The following is a 14,658-nucleotide window of genomic DNA, read 5'->3' as shown; positions in this document are numbered from 1 at the left end:
CGACTAAACGACTAAACACACACACACAAGGTTTAGCAATTGCAGTGTAATGGAGCAAGTATAACGTGGTGGTAGAGTGTTGGGCTCTACAACACTAGTCATGGAAATCTTGAGCTTTATTGGGCAGTTCAAATGTCATTCACCTTCTCCTGTCCCAGTGGCAGCTCACTCTACTGTATTATTTTGATTTCCTTTTTCTTCAATCCAAATTTCAGCCCATCCTTTTAACCCTACAAATAACAAAGAAGATATGAAGAATCTGTTACTATGCTGCTTTCCCACAGGGGTGCGCCATTTGCTCCACCCTATAGTCACTTTGAAATATCACAAATCCCCTGCTGTAGTCTGCCTTTGCACATTTCTCCTAAGCATTAGTGCACACGCCTACTTTGAAACATCAGTCATGCTTCTGCTAATGAAATGTACAAGGACATAACCTTTCTTTTCCAGTACAGTGGACCCTTGACTTACAGACAGCTTGACTTACAGACTTTTTGAGTTACAGACTTCTCTGGCCGCAAAATTTAGGTTTGACTTGCAGCCTGAGAAAAGACCAGAAAAAAACCAAAATGGAACAAAAACGGCCTGTTACAGGATTAATTGGTTTTCAATGCACTGTAGTCAATGGAGACTTGACCTACAGACTTTTTGACTTGAGAACCGCCTTCCAATATGGATTAAGTTCTCAAGTCAAGACCCCACTGTACTCTAATATTCAGTTAGTGGTTAATATCAAAAACATACCCAGCTTTTAAATCTCTCCTGCTCCTCTGTTTTATACCTTAAGGTGGCTGCTTTATTTAGGCCACTTTTAACATTTAAAATTGTATATCATGCAGAAAAAAACCAAGTACTCACACAATGTTATATCTGCCACCACCAAAGTAATTAGGCTGTTCCCTTATTTTAATATCCAGGCACCTGGCTATCCGGACTGTATAAATTAAAGTAATTATTGGGCAAAAGCTGTGGCTCTGTGTTAAGGATAAGTGAGATGAATAACGTTCTGTCATTTCAACCAGAAATTGTGAGCAAGCTTGCAGTTTTAATGACTCTTATTCAAGAAGTGTCTTAGTCGATTGATACAAAACCTGACAATGTCAAAGAGGCTGGTTTCAGGATAACCCATGCTGACTTTGAGGTAGAAAGGATTAGAAACTGATTATGTATAAGAGTAAAAACCAAAAGCTTCACAGGCATGGTGTTTTTATCTGCCTCAGCGGTCTCTGCTGAGGCTAAAATTTATCAGCTAGTTTCACTGTTTCTATGGTGTCATTTGGGAACTGATTTATCAGTTACACAAGGGTAAAATTTAATAAATGTTTTGCCTTTGTAGATGGTAGTTTTTATTTAAGGTGCTGTTTTCCAGCCCATTTTGTTCCATGGGATCTCATAAGAGATTGTGTTGATCATTTTTTTGTAAGAGATCAGATGAGAGAAAGTGGACTACGAGAGTGACAGGTTACTATGGAGATGGGAGAGACTGTGAGAAAAGAGGCCAGTTTTATCTTCCTGAGACACGAATTAATAGCCTTTCATGGTTTGGTTAACTCCTGAGGTTTTGGAGTTTAATATCCATCCACCTGAAATCCCAACATCTCAAGGGCTTCATGCCATGGAAAAATGAACATCTGAAGTATAGTATTGTCTCCTAATTTCAGTACATTTCTCTAGCTGGAGAAGAGAGGATACCGTAAGATTTCACCAACTGTACCTCAAACTCTTCGCTGTGTGTACAATAGAATAGAACAGAAGTAATACAGGACAGGAGCCCCAACAGACAGATAGACCATGATACGTAGAACTTCCATGTTCAGCTGCAATCTAGCATTTAAAAGTATGTATTTGTGTGGCAAACTGTCATTGCGCATGGAGGCTCATTTTTTCAAATATAACAGCTAAATGGTTTAGTTCATTTATGATGTTGTTGCTATGCTATGTATGTGTATATATTTCTTATGCATACTTAACATTGTGTTCTTGTTATTAACAAAATACCTTCTATTCCTGTTTTTAAGAAAAGTTCAGAAATGTGGCAGTTTGCAGATAAACATGGTCTAGAGGGGCGGGGTAAAAATCCAATAAATAAATAAAATAAATAAATAAACCCCATGATGGTACAGGGAATAAGGATACAACCTGTACTGGATGGGGTTACACTCTCCTTGAAAACTCAAGTTTGCAGCTTGGGATATACCCCAGGTTTCAGCACTGGCCAGGAGTGCTTTTACAGTTAAATCTGATGCACCAGATGTGCCTGTCCCTTGAGAGGTCTCATTTGGCTACAGTGATGCTTAATTATATCCTGCTTGGATTATTGTAACACGGTCTGTAGCGAACAGCCCTGCCCTCACCTGCCCGTCACAGCTGAACAGTGGAGTAGGAGCCAATGAGGGGACGGAAGGTGGAGCCAAGGGGGGAGGGGGCTGGATATAAAGGCTGGTGTATGGAGCCTGTGAGGGAGATTCTGTGAGTGAGAGACAGTGTGAAACTTAAAAGTGAACTTAGAGCGAGTTAGAGTTCTGTAAGAACGCTGAATGGTACAGAGAGTTATTAGAGATTTAAAGTCAAAGTAGAACTGATACAAATACAAGTGATTAGCAACCTGTGATTTACCAATTGAATATTAATCAGATGTTAACTTCCCTGATCAAATAAATGACTTTTAATTTGAAAGCACACGTCTCCTTGATTAAGTGGTGTTAAAGCAGTAATACCTGGTGGCAGCGAAGAATGAAGAAGAGCGAGAACCTCGTGAAGGCCTGGGGAATAGGGGCATCAGAGGGGATCACCACACAGTCTATGTGGGGCTGCCTTTGAAGATGGTTCAAAATGCAACAGCTAAACTACTCACTGGAGCCAGTTATAGGGAGCACATAGCGCTATAACAACTGCTTTGACTACTGATCCATTTCTGGACCCAATTCAAAATGCTGGTCATTAACACCCTATATTGCTTGGGTCCAAGCTACCTAAAGGACTGTATCTCTCCATATTAGTCTTCTCAGCATTTAAGATTGTCAAAAGACACCCTCTTCTTGGTTCCATTGCCAGCGCAGGGATGTTTGATGGGGACACGAGAGCGGGCCTTCCCTGTGGCATCTCCCAGTTTATGGGACGTTCTTCCTTGGGAGGTCATGCTGTCCCACTCCCTATTATCCTTTTGCCAATAGCTGAAGACCCATCTTTTCCGGTTGGCTTTTAACAATCCTGATAGAGTCCCTGAATGCCTTTTTAAAATTAAGATGTTTACTTGCTTTAAACATTACTTGCTTTAAAATTAATGTTTACTTGCTTTTAATTATTTAATTGAATTGTAATTAGCATATAGTTTATTTTAAAAAATATTGAACTTATTATATTTTTAATTCTATTCTTTTTAATATTATGAGCCTCCCTGACTCCCCGTATAAAAAAAGGATAATAAACAGATAACAAAAATGGTAGATTTTGAGCACCATCTCCTCCAGAATATTGTCATGTTATCACTGATGTATAACATGTATATAAACTTCACCTGTCTATTACAGCAGACAGAGAAATCGGAGGACTTGATATTATCATTTCGTTCTAAGTGAAGAAGTAAGGCTGGAATTAACCAAAGTATAGGCTGGCACAGCATATTCATATTTTGCTAAATATTTTAGTCCTTAATTGTCCTCTTGATTATTATTGTTAAAAAGAGAATTAACTGTTCAGCAGTGACTTTTGTTGCTCGTATCAATTTGAATAAGAAAACTGATCTTCACTGCAAGTGATTTTGTGATAAAATTTCTTACATGCATTCGTACAGAAGATGGAAAAGGTGAGTAATTAGGTATATGATGTGTATTCTGAAACATTAAATTGTTTGTGAATGAAAATCAACAATATGTGATCTTAATAATCATGTTATGTCACTATTTTTAAAAAAAATTAGACCTGGAGATACCAATGGGGGAAAAATAATTGTCTTAACAGAAAATATCTCATACTGATGTGTATTACTTTGTCATTCTAATACTCATTTTTCAAGGTCTAGGCTTAAAGTATATACAAGGGTGCATTTGCACCTATATTTTCTCCCTTCATAATTAAATATGTTCTACATAAAGCTTGTGAAGGCTTCATTTTAGCAATCGGGACTTTAAGTTAAATAACTAAAAATTTTAATTGCAGGCTTTAAAATAGAAGGGATTATGCCCGTGCAGGTATTGTATGCATGTGTGAGAGAAACTATATTGGCTTCCTCCTCTTTCAGCTTTCTTTCTTTCCAGCCCCAGTCATTAGACAGCTGTTGCCAGGTCACAAATGACAAGAAAAGAATAGAAGGATGCACATAGTAGCTGTGAGAGGACAATTACCAGACTAAAAGCAATAATATAATAATATAATTGTAAACAGAGTCAGAGAACTGATGGGAGGAAAGAAAGAAGGGCACAGAAAAGAAAATTGGAGCTTGAAACATTTGTCTTTAAAAGGAACTTATTCCATCAGTCATTACTGTAGATCACCAGCAGATTATTACAGTTACAGTTACTACCTGTAAAAGAATCTTATCCCCTTGCTCTTTACTAACTGTTTACCTTTACTGGGATAGCCTGTGTAAAGTACACAAAAATGCTCACTGATTCCCTCAAGCGGTCAGTTCTATTTATTGCATGTTGCAATAATTTCATAATAAATATGTTACAACTCCAAGATTCCATGGGCATTTTCTTGCCTTGAACTTCAGGCCCCTACACAATCCAGTTGAAAACAACGTGTAATTTTAGCCTAACACATCAAAAAATTGTAGTCTAACACATCAAGAAATTGCTGCGGTAGACAGAAATATATAGGCAGGCATTTCTTGTGAATATTGATTTAGTGAACAAAATAAACTGTCATAATAAAATGCTTTTCCATACTACTCCTTCCACCTTCCAGTTTCTGCAATATATGTTCAGGAGGATTAGGAATAAAACATTACATTATTTTGTGCTGAGTGCAAGGTTGGCGAGAAGGATTACAGAAGACCCTTCTAAATGAAATGGATTGTCAGGGAACAAAAAGGGATAGAAGGCAAAGGATGCAAGACTTCAAATGGTAGAAACTTTGTGAACAATTGAAGGAAGAATGTGGATGGCTAGGTAAAACTTTCAGTGCAAGATAAAGTGGGTATTCCTGCAGTGTCGGGAGGAAAATATAACAGTACAAAGGGTCACCCAGTGAAAGATTTATTTTTAAAGCTTTAATGATTTATTGATTTTTACTTTTTAAGAATTTTATTGAAAAGATGTGAGGGAATGTGTTTAGATGTCACCCGTGAAAGGAAGCCAAAGTCGCCCTCTGAGGAACTGAAGGATACCTCAAATTTGTCATGACATCTGCACTGTCAGCGTATGTCAGAGAGAACCTTATGTATGTACTAATATGTAAATAGAGTTCTTCAGTGCAAGCATGAGTCACGATTGGCTTCAGATCTTCATTACAATAAAGACAAAACTGAAACACTGTGGCATTTTAAAGACTACTACATTTTACTGTGAGCTTTCATTGATTAACTCCACTTCTTCAGACGTAAGAGTGAGACTGTAGTCAGTCCTGCGTCTGAGGAGGCGGACCTGATCCACAAAAGCTCACATTAGAATATAGTGGTCTTTAAAGTGTCGTAATGTTTTTGTTTTTCTCTCTCTCTCTGATATGCTTGCACAGGCTAACATGCTACTTGACATGCTTATACTGGTGTACATGTGAGGCTAATGTAGAGAAGAATAGGGGTGCAGTCCCCCCAGCAGCTTTTAACTCTGTAATTAAACTTGTATCATTCTCTTGGCTTCTCCACTTGGAACTGAATATAGTAAATGCAGAGTAGAGCTTTCTGATGCCTATAATGAGTGATGGGAACTTAAAGTGGGTTTATACATTCATGTTTTTAGAACAGTTTCAGATCACAACATTTACTGTCACTCTACTTCTTCCATGTCATTTACATACCTCGGCTCTCTAGCCCAGTACTGTATTCCTAGTTTATTTGGTATTGCATATTGTATACACAGCATTGTTTTCCAGCAGCACCTGGAAAACAATTCAGGGTTATATTAGATGGAAAATTTGCTGTTAGGAACACATTTATGCAGTACTTAATGAATGTTGTATCACTGGCTTAATAGGGATCAAGAAAATAAAAAGGAACTACATCCAGAACTCACAAGCCTACTGTCTTTGATATACCTTATCTTGCAAAGCTAATGACATGCTGACCTGGCCAGATGAGGCCTTTGTGCCACTCCACATGCATCTCCTCATCCCCCTTGTGTGGGAGATTGCCTTCCATTCCTCCCTCCCAATTTCTACAGACATTAAGCTACCAAGACTTGTATATTGGGAGTGGCTTTAGGGGGTAGTAGGCAAAGATATTAGGATAATTTTACCTGGTGAGAAAAGAATGGTGGCTGTTTTTAAATGTTACATTTCTGTCACCCACCCAAAAAAAAAAAAAAAAAACCATGTTATGTTCCCCCATTTTAGACTCATTAACATCCCTGTGAATAGTTTGATCAACAACAAAAGCCAATATCACACCTGTCAGAACAGGGGAGGGTGTGTTTCTTTATTCCTTCCACCATGAAATTATGTTGGAATCTTGTAGTCCAAAAGCAATAAGACTTCTAGATACTGGGAGCAAACAAAAAAGGCACCAAATCAACACAGCTAATCTTCTGTTCTTTCTTAAACCAACCATTTATTGTTTGCACTTATCTGAAAACCAGGTGGGGTTGCTGTTGTTCTAAACTCATAGATGTTAGTATACTACACTTGTGGTTTAATAATACTGTAATATTGTTGCTTACATATCTGTAAAACCTTTGTGTTTTAAACATGTAAGACACCTTGGATCCTTTGTTAGGAGAAAGGTGGAGTAAAACTGCTTTATATATATAAAGTTCTCTTGTTGCAAAGGAAGCACTATTCCAATGAAGCATGTAATTCTCTAAAACGGCCTACATAGGACCTGTACCCCTTCATGGATTGCTGCCTTGTCGTGGCGAAGGGGCTTGAGTAACTCAGAGAAGCTATTGGCTATGCCGTGGAGGGATACCCAAGACGGACAGGACATAGTGGAGAGTTCCGACTAAATGCAATCCACCTGGAGTAAGAAATGGCAATGCCACTTCAGTATCTTTGCCAAGAACGCCCCATGATCAGAAACAAAAGGCTAAAAGATATGACCCTGGAAGATGGGCCCCTCAGGTCGGAAGGCGTCCAACATGCTACTGAGGAAGAGCAGAGGACAAGTATAAGTAGCTCCAGAGCTAATGAAGTGGTTGTGCCAAAGCCGAAAGGACGCTCAGCTGTGGATGTGCCTGGAAGTGAAAGGAAAGTCCAATGCTACAAAGAAAAATACTGCATAGGAACCTGGAATGTAAGATCTATGAACGTTGGGAATCTGGAAGTGATTAAACAGGAGATGGCAAGAATAAACATCGACATCCTGGGCATCAGCGAACTAAAATGGACAGGAATGGGTGAATTCAGCTCAGATGATTATCATATCTACTATTGTGGGCAAGAATCCCGTAGAAGGAATGGAGTAGCCTTCATAGTCAACAAAAGAGTGGGAAAAGCTGTAATGGGATACAATCTCAAAAATGAAAAAATGATGTCAATACGAATCCAAGGCAGACCTTTCAACATCACAATAATCCAAGTTTATGCACCAACCACCATTGCTGAGGAGACAGAAATTGAACAATTTTAGGAAGATTTACAACACCTTCTAGAACTGACACCAAAGAAAGATGTTCTTCTCATTCTAGGAGACTGGAATGCTAAAGTAGGGAGCCAAGAGATAAAAGGAACAACAGGGAAGTTTGGCCTTGGAGTTCAGAACGAAGCATGGCAAAGGCTAATAGAGTTTTGTCAAGAGAACAAGCTGGTCATCACAAACACTCTTTTCCAACAACACAAGAGGCGACTCTATACATGGAAATCACCAGATGGGCAATATTGAAATCAGATTGATTATATTCTCTGCAGCCAAAGATGGAGAAGCTCTATACAGTCTGCAAAAACAAGACATGGAGCTGACTGCACCTCTGGTCATCGGCTTCTCATAGCAAAATTTAAGCTTAAACTGAAGAGAGTAGGAAAAACCACTGGGCTACTCAGGTATAATCTAAACTAAATCCCTTATGAATACACAGTAGAAGTAAAGAACAGATTTAAGGAACTCGATTTGGTGGACAGAGTGCCTGAAGAACTTTGGATAGAGGCTCATAACATTGTACAGGAGGCAGCAACAAAAAAATCCCAAAGAAAAGGAAATGCAAGAAAGCAAAGTGGCTGTCCAACGAGGACTTAGAAATATCAGAGAGGAGAAGGGAAACAAAATGCAAGGGAGATAGGGAAAGCTACAGAAAATTGAATGCAGACTTCCAAAGAATAGCAAGGAGGGACAAGAGGGCCTTCTTAAATGAACAGTGCAAAGAGATAGTGGAAAATAACGGAAAAGGAAAAACCAGAGATCTGTTCAGGAAAATTGGAGATATTAGAGGAACATTTTGTGCAAAGATGAACATGATAAAGGACAAAAATGGGAGGGATCTAACAGAAGCAGAAGACATCAAGAAGAGGTGGCAAGAATGCGCAGAGGAATTATATCAGAAAGATTTGGATATCCTGGACAACCCAGACAATGTAGATCCTGACCTAGAGCCAGACATCCTGGAGAGTGAAGTCAAGTGGGCCTTAAAAAGCCTGGCTAACAACAAGGCCAATGGAGGTGATGACATTCCAGTTGAACTATTTAAAATATTGAAAGATGATGCTGTTCAGGTGCTACATTCAATATGCCAGCAAGTTTGGAAAACTCAACAGTGGCGAGAGGACTGGAAAAGATCAGTCTACATCCCAATACCAAAGAAGGGCAGTGCCAAAGAATGCTCCAACTACCGTACAATTGCACTCATTTCACACGCTAGCAAGGTTATGCTCAAAATCCTACAAGGCAGGCTTCAGCAGTATGTGGACCGAGAACTCCCAGAAGTACAAGCTGGATTCCGAAGGGGGAGAGGAACTAGAGACCAAATTGCTAACATGCGCTGGATTATAGAGAAAGCCAGATAGTTCCAGAAAAACATCTACTTCTGCTTCATTGACTATGCAAAAGTCTTTGACTGTGTGGACCACAACAAACTATGGCAAGTCCTTAAAGAAATGGGAGTGCCTGACCACCTTGTCTATCTCCTGAGAAACCTATATGTGGGACAGGAAGCAACAGTTAGAACTGGGTATGGAGCAACTGATTGGTTCAAAATTGGGAAAGGAGTACGACAAGGCTGTATATTGTCCCCCGGCTTATTTAACTTATATGCAGAATACATCATGCGGAAGGCTGGACTGCAGGAATCCAGAGCCAGAATTAAGCTTGCTGGAAGAAATATCAACAACCTCCAATATGCAGATGATACCACTCTGATGGCAGAAAGTGAGGAGGAATGAAAGAACCTTGTAATGAGGATGAAAGAGGAGAGTGCAAAAAATGGCGTGAAACTCAACATCAAAAAAACTAAGATCATGGCCACTGGTCCCATCACCTCCTGGGAAATAGTAGGGGAAGACATGGAGGCAGTGACAGATTTTACTTTCTTGGGCTCCATGATCACTGCAGATGGAGACAGCAGCCATGAAATTAAAAGACGCCTGCTTCTTGGGAGGAAAGCGATGGCAAACCTTGACAGCATCTTAAAAAGCAGAAACATCACCTTGCCAACAAAATTCCGCATAGTCAAAGCTATGGTTTTTCCTGTAATGATGTATGGAAGTGAGAGCTGAACCATAAAGAAAGCTGACTGCTGAAGAATTGATGCCTTTGAATTGTGGTGCTAGAGGAGGCTCTTGAGAGTCCCCTGGACTGCAAGGAGATCAAACCTATCAATTCTAAAGGAAATCAACCCTGAGTGCTCACTGGAAGGACAGATCCTGAAGCTGAGGCTCCAGTACTTTGGCCATCTCATGAGAAGAGAAGACTTCTTGGAAAAGATCTTGATGTTAGGAAAGTGTGACAGCAAGAGGAGAAGGGGATGACAGAGGATGAGATGGCTGGACAGTGTCTGCGAAGCAACCAACATGAATTTGACCCAACTCTGGGAAGCAGTGGAAGATAGGAGGGCCTGACATGCTCTGGTCCATGGGGTCACGAAGAGTCAGACATGACTAAATGACTAAACCAGTGGTCAGAGAACAGGGGTAAATTACCCCAAATTGGGTAAAAATGAAAATCCTGGGGGTAATGAGGATGAGCAGAGTGACAATATTGATACTCTCATATCCAAGATGAAGCAACATCATTTTTCCAAAACCTGAATTTTTCAAGCAAGTTGAAGCTTTCAAAGTAATTTTGAATATATTCAATAAGATTTTGAATTCAAATAATGTATAATTTCCTTCCTTTCAAATCAAGGGGGTAATGTCAGCATATATAAATTTTGGGGTGGGGGGGTAAAAGGTAAAAAGGTTTCCTGACTCCTGGACTAAACGAACGATAGCACCTGTAACCAAATGAAAAGACAGCCATCCATACTGTTTAGTCTTATTACCACACATCGACAATGTGTGGTAATTGGATGAAAGCTTGTTATTAGTAAGTATTAGTAAGATTCTCAGTCAGGACTCATTATCACAACCCACCAAGACAAAATTTCAAGGAATCTCCTGAGTCCCTTGAGAGATCTTGCCTCTAACATGAGACCAAGAAGCCGTATTTTCTTGATGTGGCTTCTGCAATATGTACAAAATTATACTGTGGCTTTAAGCACTATATTGTTATGACTCATGATTTGTTTCCTTGTCATCTACCCCAGAGTAATGAATTGAGATTGTACACACACACACTCTTTCTCTCTTTCTTTCTTGTAACATTAATCTTACTTACTGTTCACGGTTACTGCAGTTTTACTTCTCAGTCAATATTTTTATTTTTATAGTGTTATCCCATGTTGTAAGCCGCCTAGAGTGGTCTATCGACTAGATAGGCGGGATATAAATAAAATAAATAATAATAATAATAATAATTTTGTGAAATAAAATATTTTGTGAAATAAAATATTTTGTGAGGTCTCTACTGTTCCTTCCAAATCAAACAGACAATGTATTTTGAGAATTATGGAGTGAAAATTGTTGTTTTCTAACTCCCTGCTTCCGCATTAGTGTGTTTTGAAGAACATATCTGATTCCAGAATATATTTCTGTTGAACAGCAGGACTTGTCTATTTAACAAGCAGACTTAATTAGCAGCTCTTTCTCCTTTGTGTGTGGGTTTGTTCTCTTCAGAGATCCAGAAAGAATTCACTCTTACCTATACTGAACTGGTCTACTTTCTATAGTGAGTCCGATGTTTAATGTTGCTGTTGACTGTTTGCTCTGTTTTTTATACAGTGACTTTTAAATTTGTTTTCCTTTTTTATCTTAAAAGCAGTAAATGTAGGTTTTGTATTCTGAACGAATTGATGTGTTTCTACATTTTTAAAGACAGTAAAGTTACTAAAGATGAAAAAAAAACCAAAGAAAAAAGTATCTTTGGTTCTGTACCTGCCTGAACAGAAAAAAAAAAATCTAATTAATGATTGAACCCTCTCATTCAAGACATGAAAATATTGATGTATCCTTTTGGTGCTTTAAATTCCCATTCTAAATAAACACAAGGGGTGGCCCCTTTACTGGCAATTTTTAAAAGATCGATGAAAACCTGGTCCTTGATAATATACAACCAACAGAACACAGAGCATCTACCAACCCCTAAGTTAGTGACCTGCCATCTTGACCATTTTTAATTATAGGGTATTCTGTGTTGTATTCTTAAGTTCCTAATGCTGATAATTGATTTATAATATTTAGTGTATGTCTATTTTCCATACTACTTGATGTTATTTTAATTTATTGTTGTTGATTGTTGTCCCATTTTCTGTTGCGAACTGTCCGGAGTGGCCTTAGTAGCCAGATAAGTTAAATAAATAAATATCCTAAAGAGATTCAGGGTATTGAACACAGAACCCTCTTTATAACTGATTGTAATCTACATGTGATAAAGGGAGTGTGGCAGCTGTTCTGGTTCTGGAGAAGCAACCTGGATATAGCATTCCCCCTCCCCCCACATTAAACTTCTAATGTTTGAAAAAAGCAGTGGAGGGTGCAGGACTAGCATGATCCCCTCATCTGATGTTGATTATACACAAGGTTAGTGAAACTCCCTTTCCCACTTAAACAGACTAGTTGGCCTCTACTAGTAAAGATTATGTAACTATGGCTAGGAATCTGCTGGAAATCTGTTGTTTGGAGTGGTTAAACTTCAGTACTGCAGTCAAGATTCTGCTCACAAGCTGAGTTTGAAATTGATGACTCAAGGTAGCTGGCTCAAGGGTGACTCAGCCTTCCATTCCTCTGAGGTTGGTAAATTTCATACCCAGCAATGTGTAGCCTGCATGATTAAACTTTAAACTATCCAGAAAAGCTTTAAGTGCTATGGGGTGGTATATAAGCAGCACACTTTCCTTTGCTTTCGATACTATCAGAAATTGTTTTTCATTTTGGGCTTTCTACAGCATGATGCACTAAAGGCTTTCTAGTAAGAGTGTGCTGTTTACTTGAGGTAGAGGATTTTGTACAAAAGAGTTGCATCAAGGCTGCGCATATTTTGACTGAGAATGATTGATCTGTGGTCTGAATTCCTTTGATGTGAAGGTGTAGCTTCAACCACACAATTTTTACTTTAAACTATAAGAGTCTCCTAGCGAGGGATAGAAACAAAGCCACAAACCAGAAAAGCAAATGAATCAGGCTGGTTGTGGTTCGGTTCGTGAACTGGTTCAGAACTGGGTACTTTTTTCCTCTTGGCACCCCATTTGGCTTGGGCAAAACAGATGCCCGTCTGCCCCTCCCCCACTGCCCCTGCCGCCTCCCTATCTGGTCACGTGACCTCCTCTGCCGCTGCTGCCATGAACACAGAGCGGGTGTTGGTTTCCCTGCCCAGAGCCAGGCAGCAGGCACATGCACAAAAGCCGTGGGCCAGGCTCCTGAAAGGGAAGCTGGCCCACGGTCTCGAACGATGGCAGAAGTGGTGGAGGAGGTAGGTCAGTGGGTAGTCCTTCTGGCATGAACCCGAACAATAAACTGCAAACCGGCTCATTTTGGGCGGAGTTTGTGATGGTTTGTGGTTCATGGATAGCCACAAACCATCACGAACCACCAGCTTTCAGGTTTGTGCCTATCTCCGGTCTTCTTCCTTTTGTCAATATGGAATGTCATATTAAACCTGAACACTTGACTATAGCAAAGTGTTTTTTTCTCTCTCTCTCTTCGGTAATGTATTTTGTTCTGTCTCTTATCTCTGCATGGAAATAGTGCTTTTTTCCTTCTGCGAATTTAAGCACACACATTCAAGTACAAAAGGACAGGCTAATTGATCATAAAAAGACAAACAAGCCCATCCATCTAAAGCTTCTATTTTATTTTTCCATGCAGCAAAGCAGCAGTTCCATTTTTCCATTTGAGAATGGAACAGATTTTTTTTTAAAAGTCTTGAATATGCAAACAATCTTGCTACCTCATTTGAAGGTCAAGGACTTTTATACTTTCTCCTCTACCGAGTGAGGAATAAGCCAAGTCAGGATTTATATGTCTGACTGCAACCCAGTGAACAGCAACAATGACAGCTACAACTGTCAAGCTGGCCAAACAGTTAGAACTGCTGTTCATGTTTATAAACAAACTTCTACCTGCAGAGTCATTGTGTGATTCCACTTAAGAGATAAAATAAATTGAGAAATACTTATTTATGTATTTATTTAATTTCTATACTGCTGCATTAGTCCAATGCACTACTGTGGGCTGTTTACAATTGGCTAAAACCACAATAAAGATAAGTCAAATAAAAACCAACATAAACAACACTAACAAACAACAGCACCGAGAGGCAGAAACTGCGAAATAAAATCAAACACCTTAAGCAGGGTTGCCCTCCCAAAAAATGTTTTTAAATGTCTTTTAAATATTGGGAAGGAGGGAACCAGGCAGCTCCATCGGCAGTTGGTTCCAAACTGTTGGTGCTACTGCAAAGGATGACTGGCTTTTAGTGGATGATTTCCCGACCTCCCTTGGAGTGGAAACCCAGTGGATCATGGCCTGGGAGTACCTAGTGGAATGAAGTTGTGGCTCTAATATCTTTTTCTTTTTTTCTTTTCTGTTTTGGTTATATCTCTATGTATTGAGCCATTTTCCTGTGTCTTTATCTCATGATTCATTTCCTCTTGTATCAATACTTTCCTATCCAGAATATGCAGCTGCTGCGGTGGCAACAAAAACAGAAGGTACAGAGGATGTCCAGAAGGTACAGGTAAGATGTTACAAGGACAATATGTGCATATTTGTCCTCCAAGCCATTGGAAATATTTGTTTCAGATGAAAAAAAAATGTGATACTAATTCTACACATGATGCATGAAGAATAAGCTTCTTGTAATTAATGTCCTGGAAGAGTTCATTTGTAAGTGTTTCAAAATCATACCATGAAACCTTGTTATGGAGAAATAAATGGAGCAAAATCATGGTGCTAATTTATTTTGTAGCTAAATACTGGACAGCGAATGTGTGTGTGCCCTTCATAAATTGTTCAGCTCTAGACTAATAAGTGCCTAATAAA

At 39.2% G+C, this 14,658-nt stretch overlaps 1 protein-coding gene across 1 annotated transcript in view; it reads left to right on the top strand.

Annotated features, from left to right (window-relative positions):
• Window positions 1-14,658, top strand: part of FMN2 (formin 2) — a 245,110-nt gene that overhangs the window by 43,592 nt on the left and 186,860 nt on the right. The window contains exon 4 of the mRNA XM_020787324.3: window positions 14,292-14,353. Coding sequence (XP_020642983.3) covers window positions 14,292-14,353 — 62 coding nt within the window. The remainder of the gene's footprint in view (window positions 1-14,291; window positions 14,354-14,658) is intronic.

This window comes from Pogona vitticeps, chromosome 1 (assembly GCF_051106095.1).
Source record: "Pogona vitticeps strain Pit_001003342236 chromosome 1, PviZW2.1, whole genome shotgun sequence".
In the NCBI taxonomy this organism is placed as follows: domain Eukaryota; kingdom Metazoa; phylum Chordata; class Lepidosauria; order Squamata; family Agamidae; genus Pogona; species Pogona vitticeps.
The sequence above is the reverse complement of the archived record's forward strand: the minus strand, read 5'-3'. Positions and strand labels throughout refer to the sequence as shown.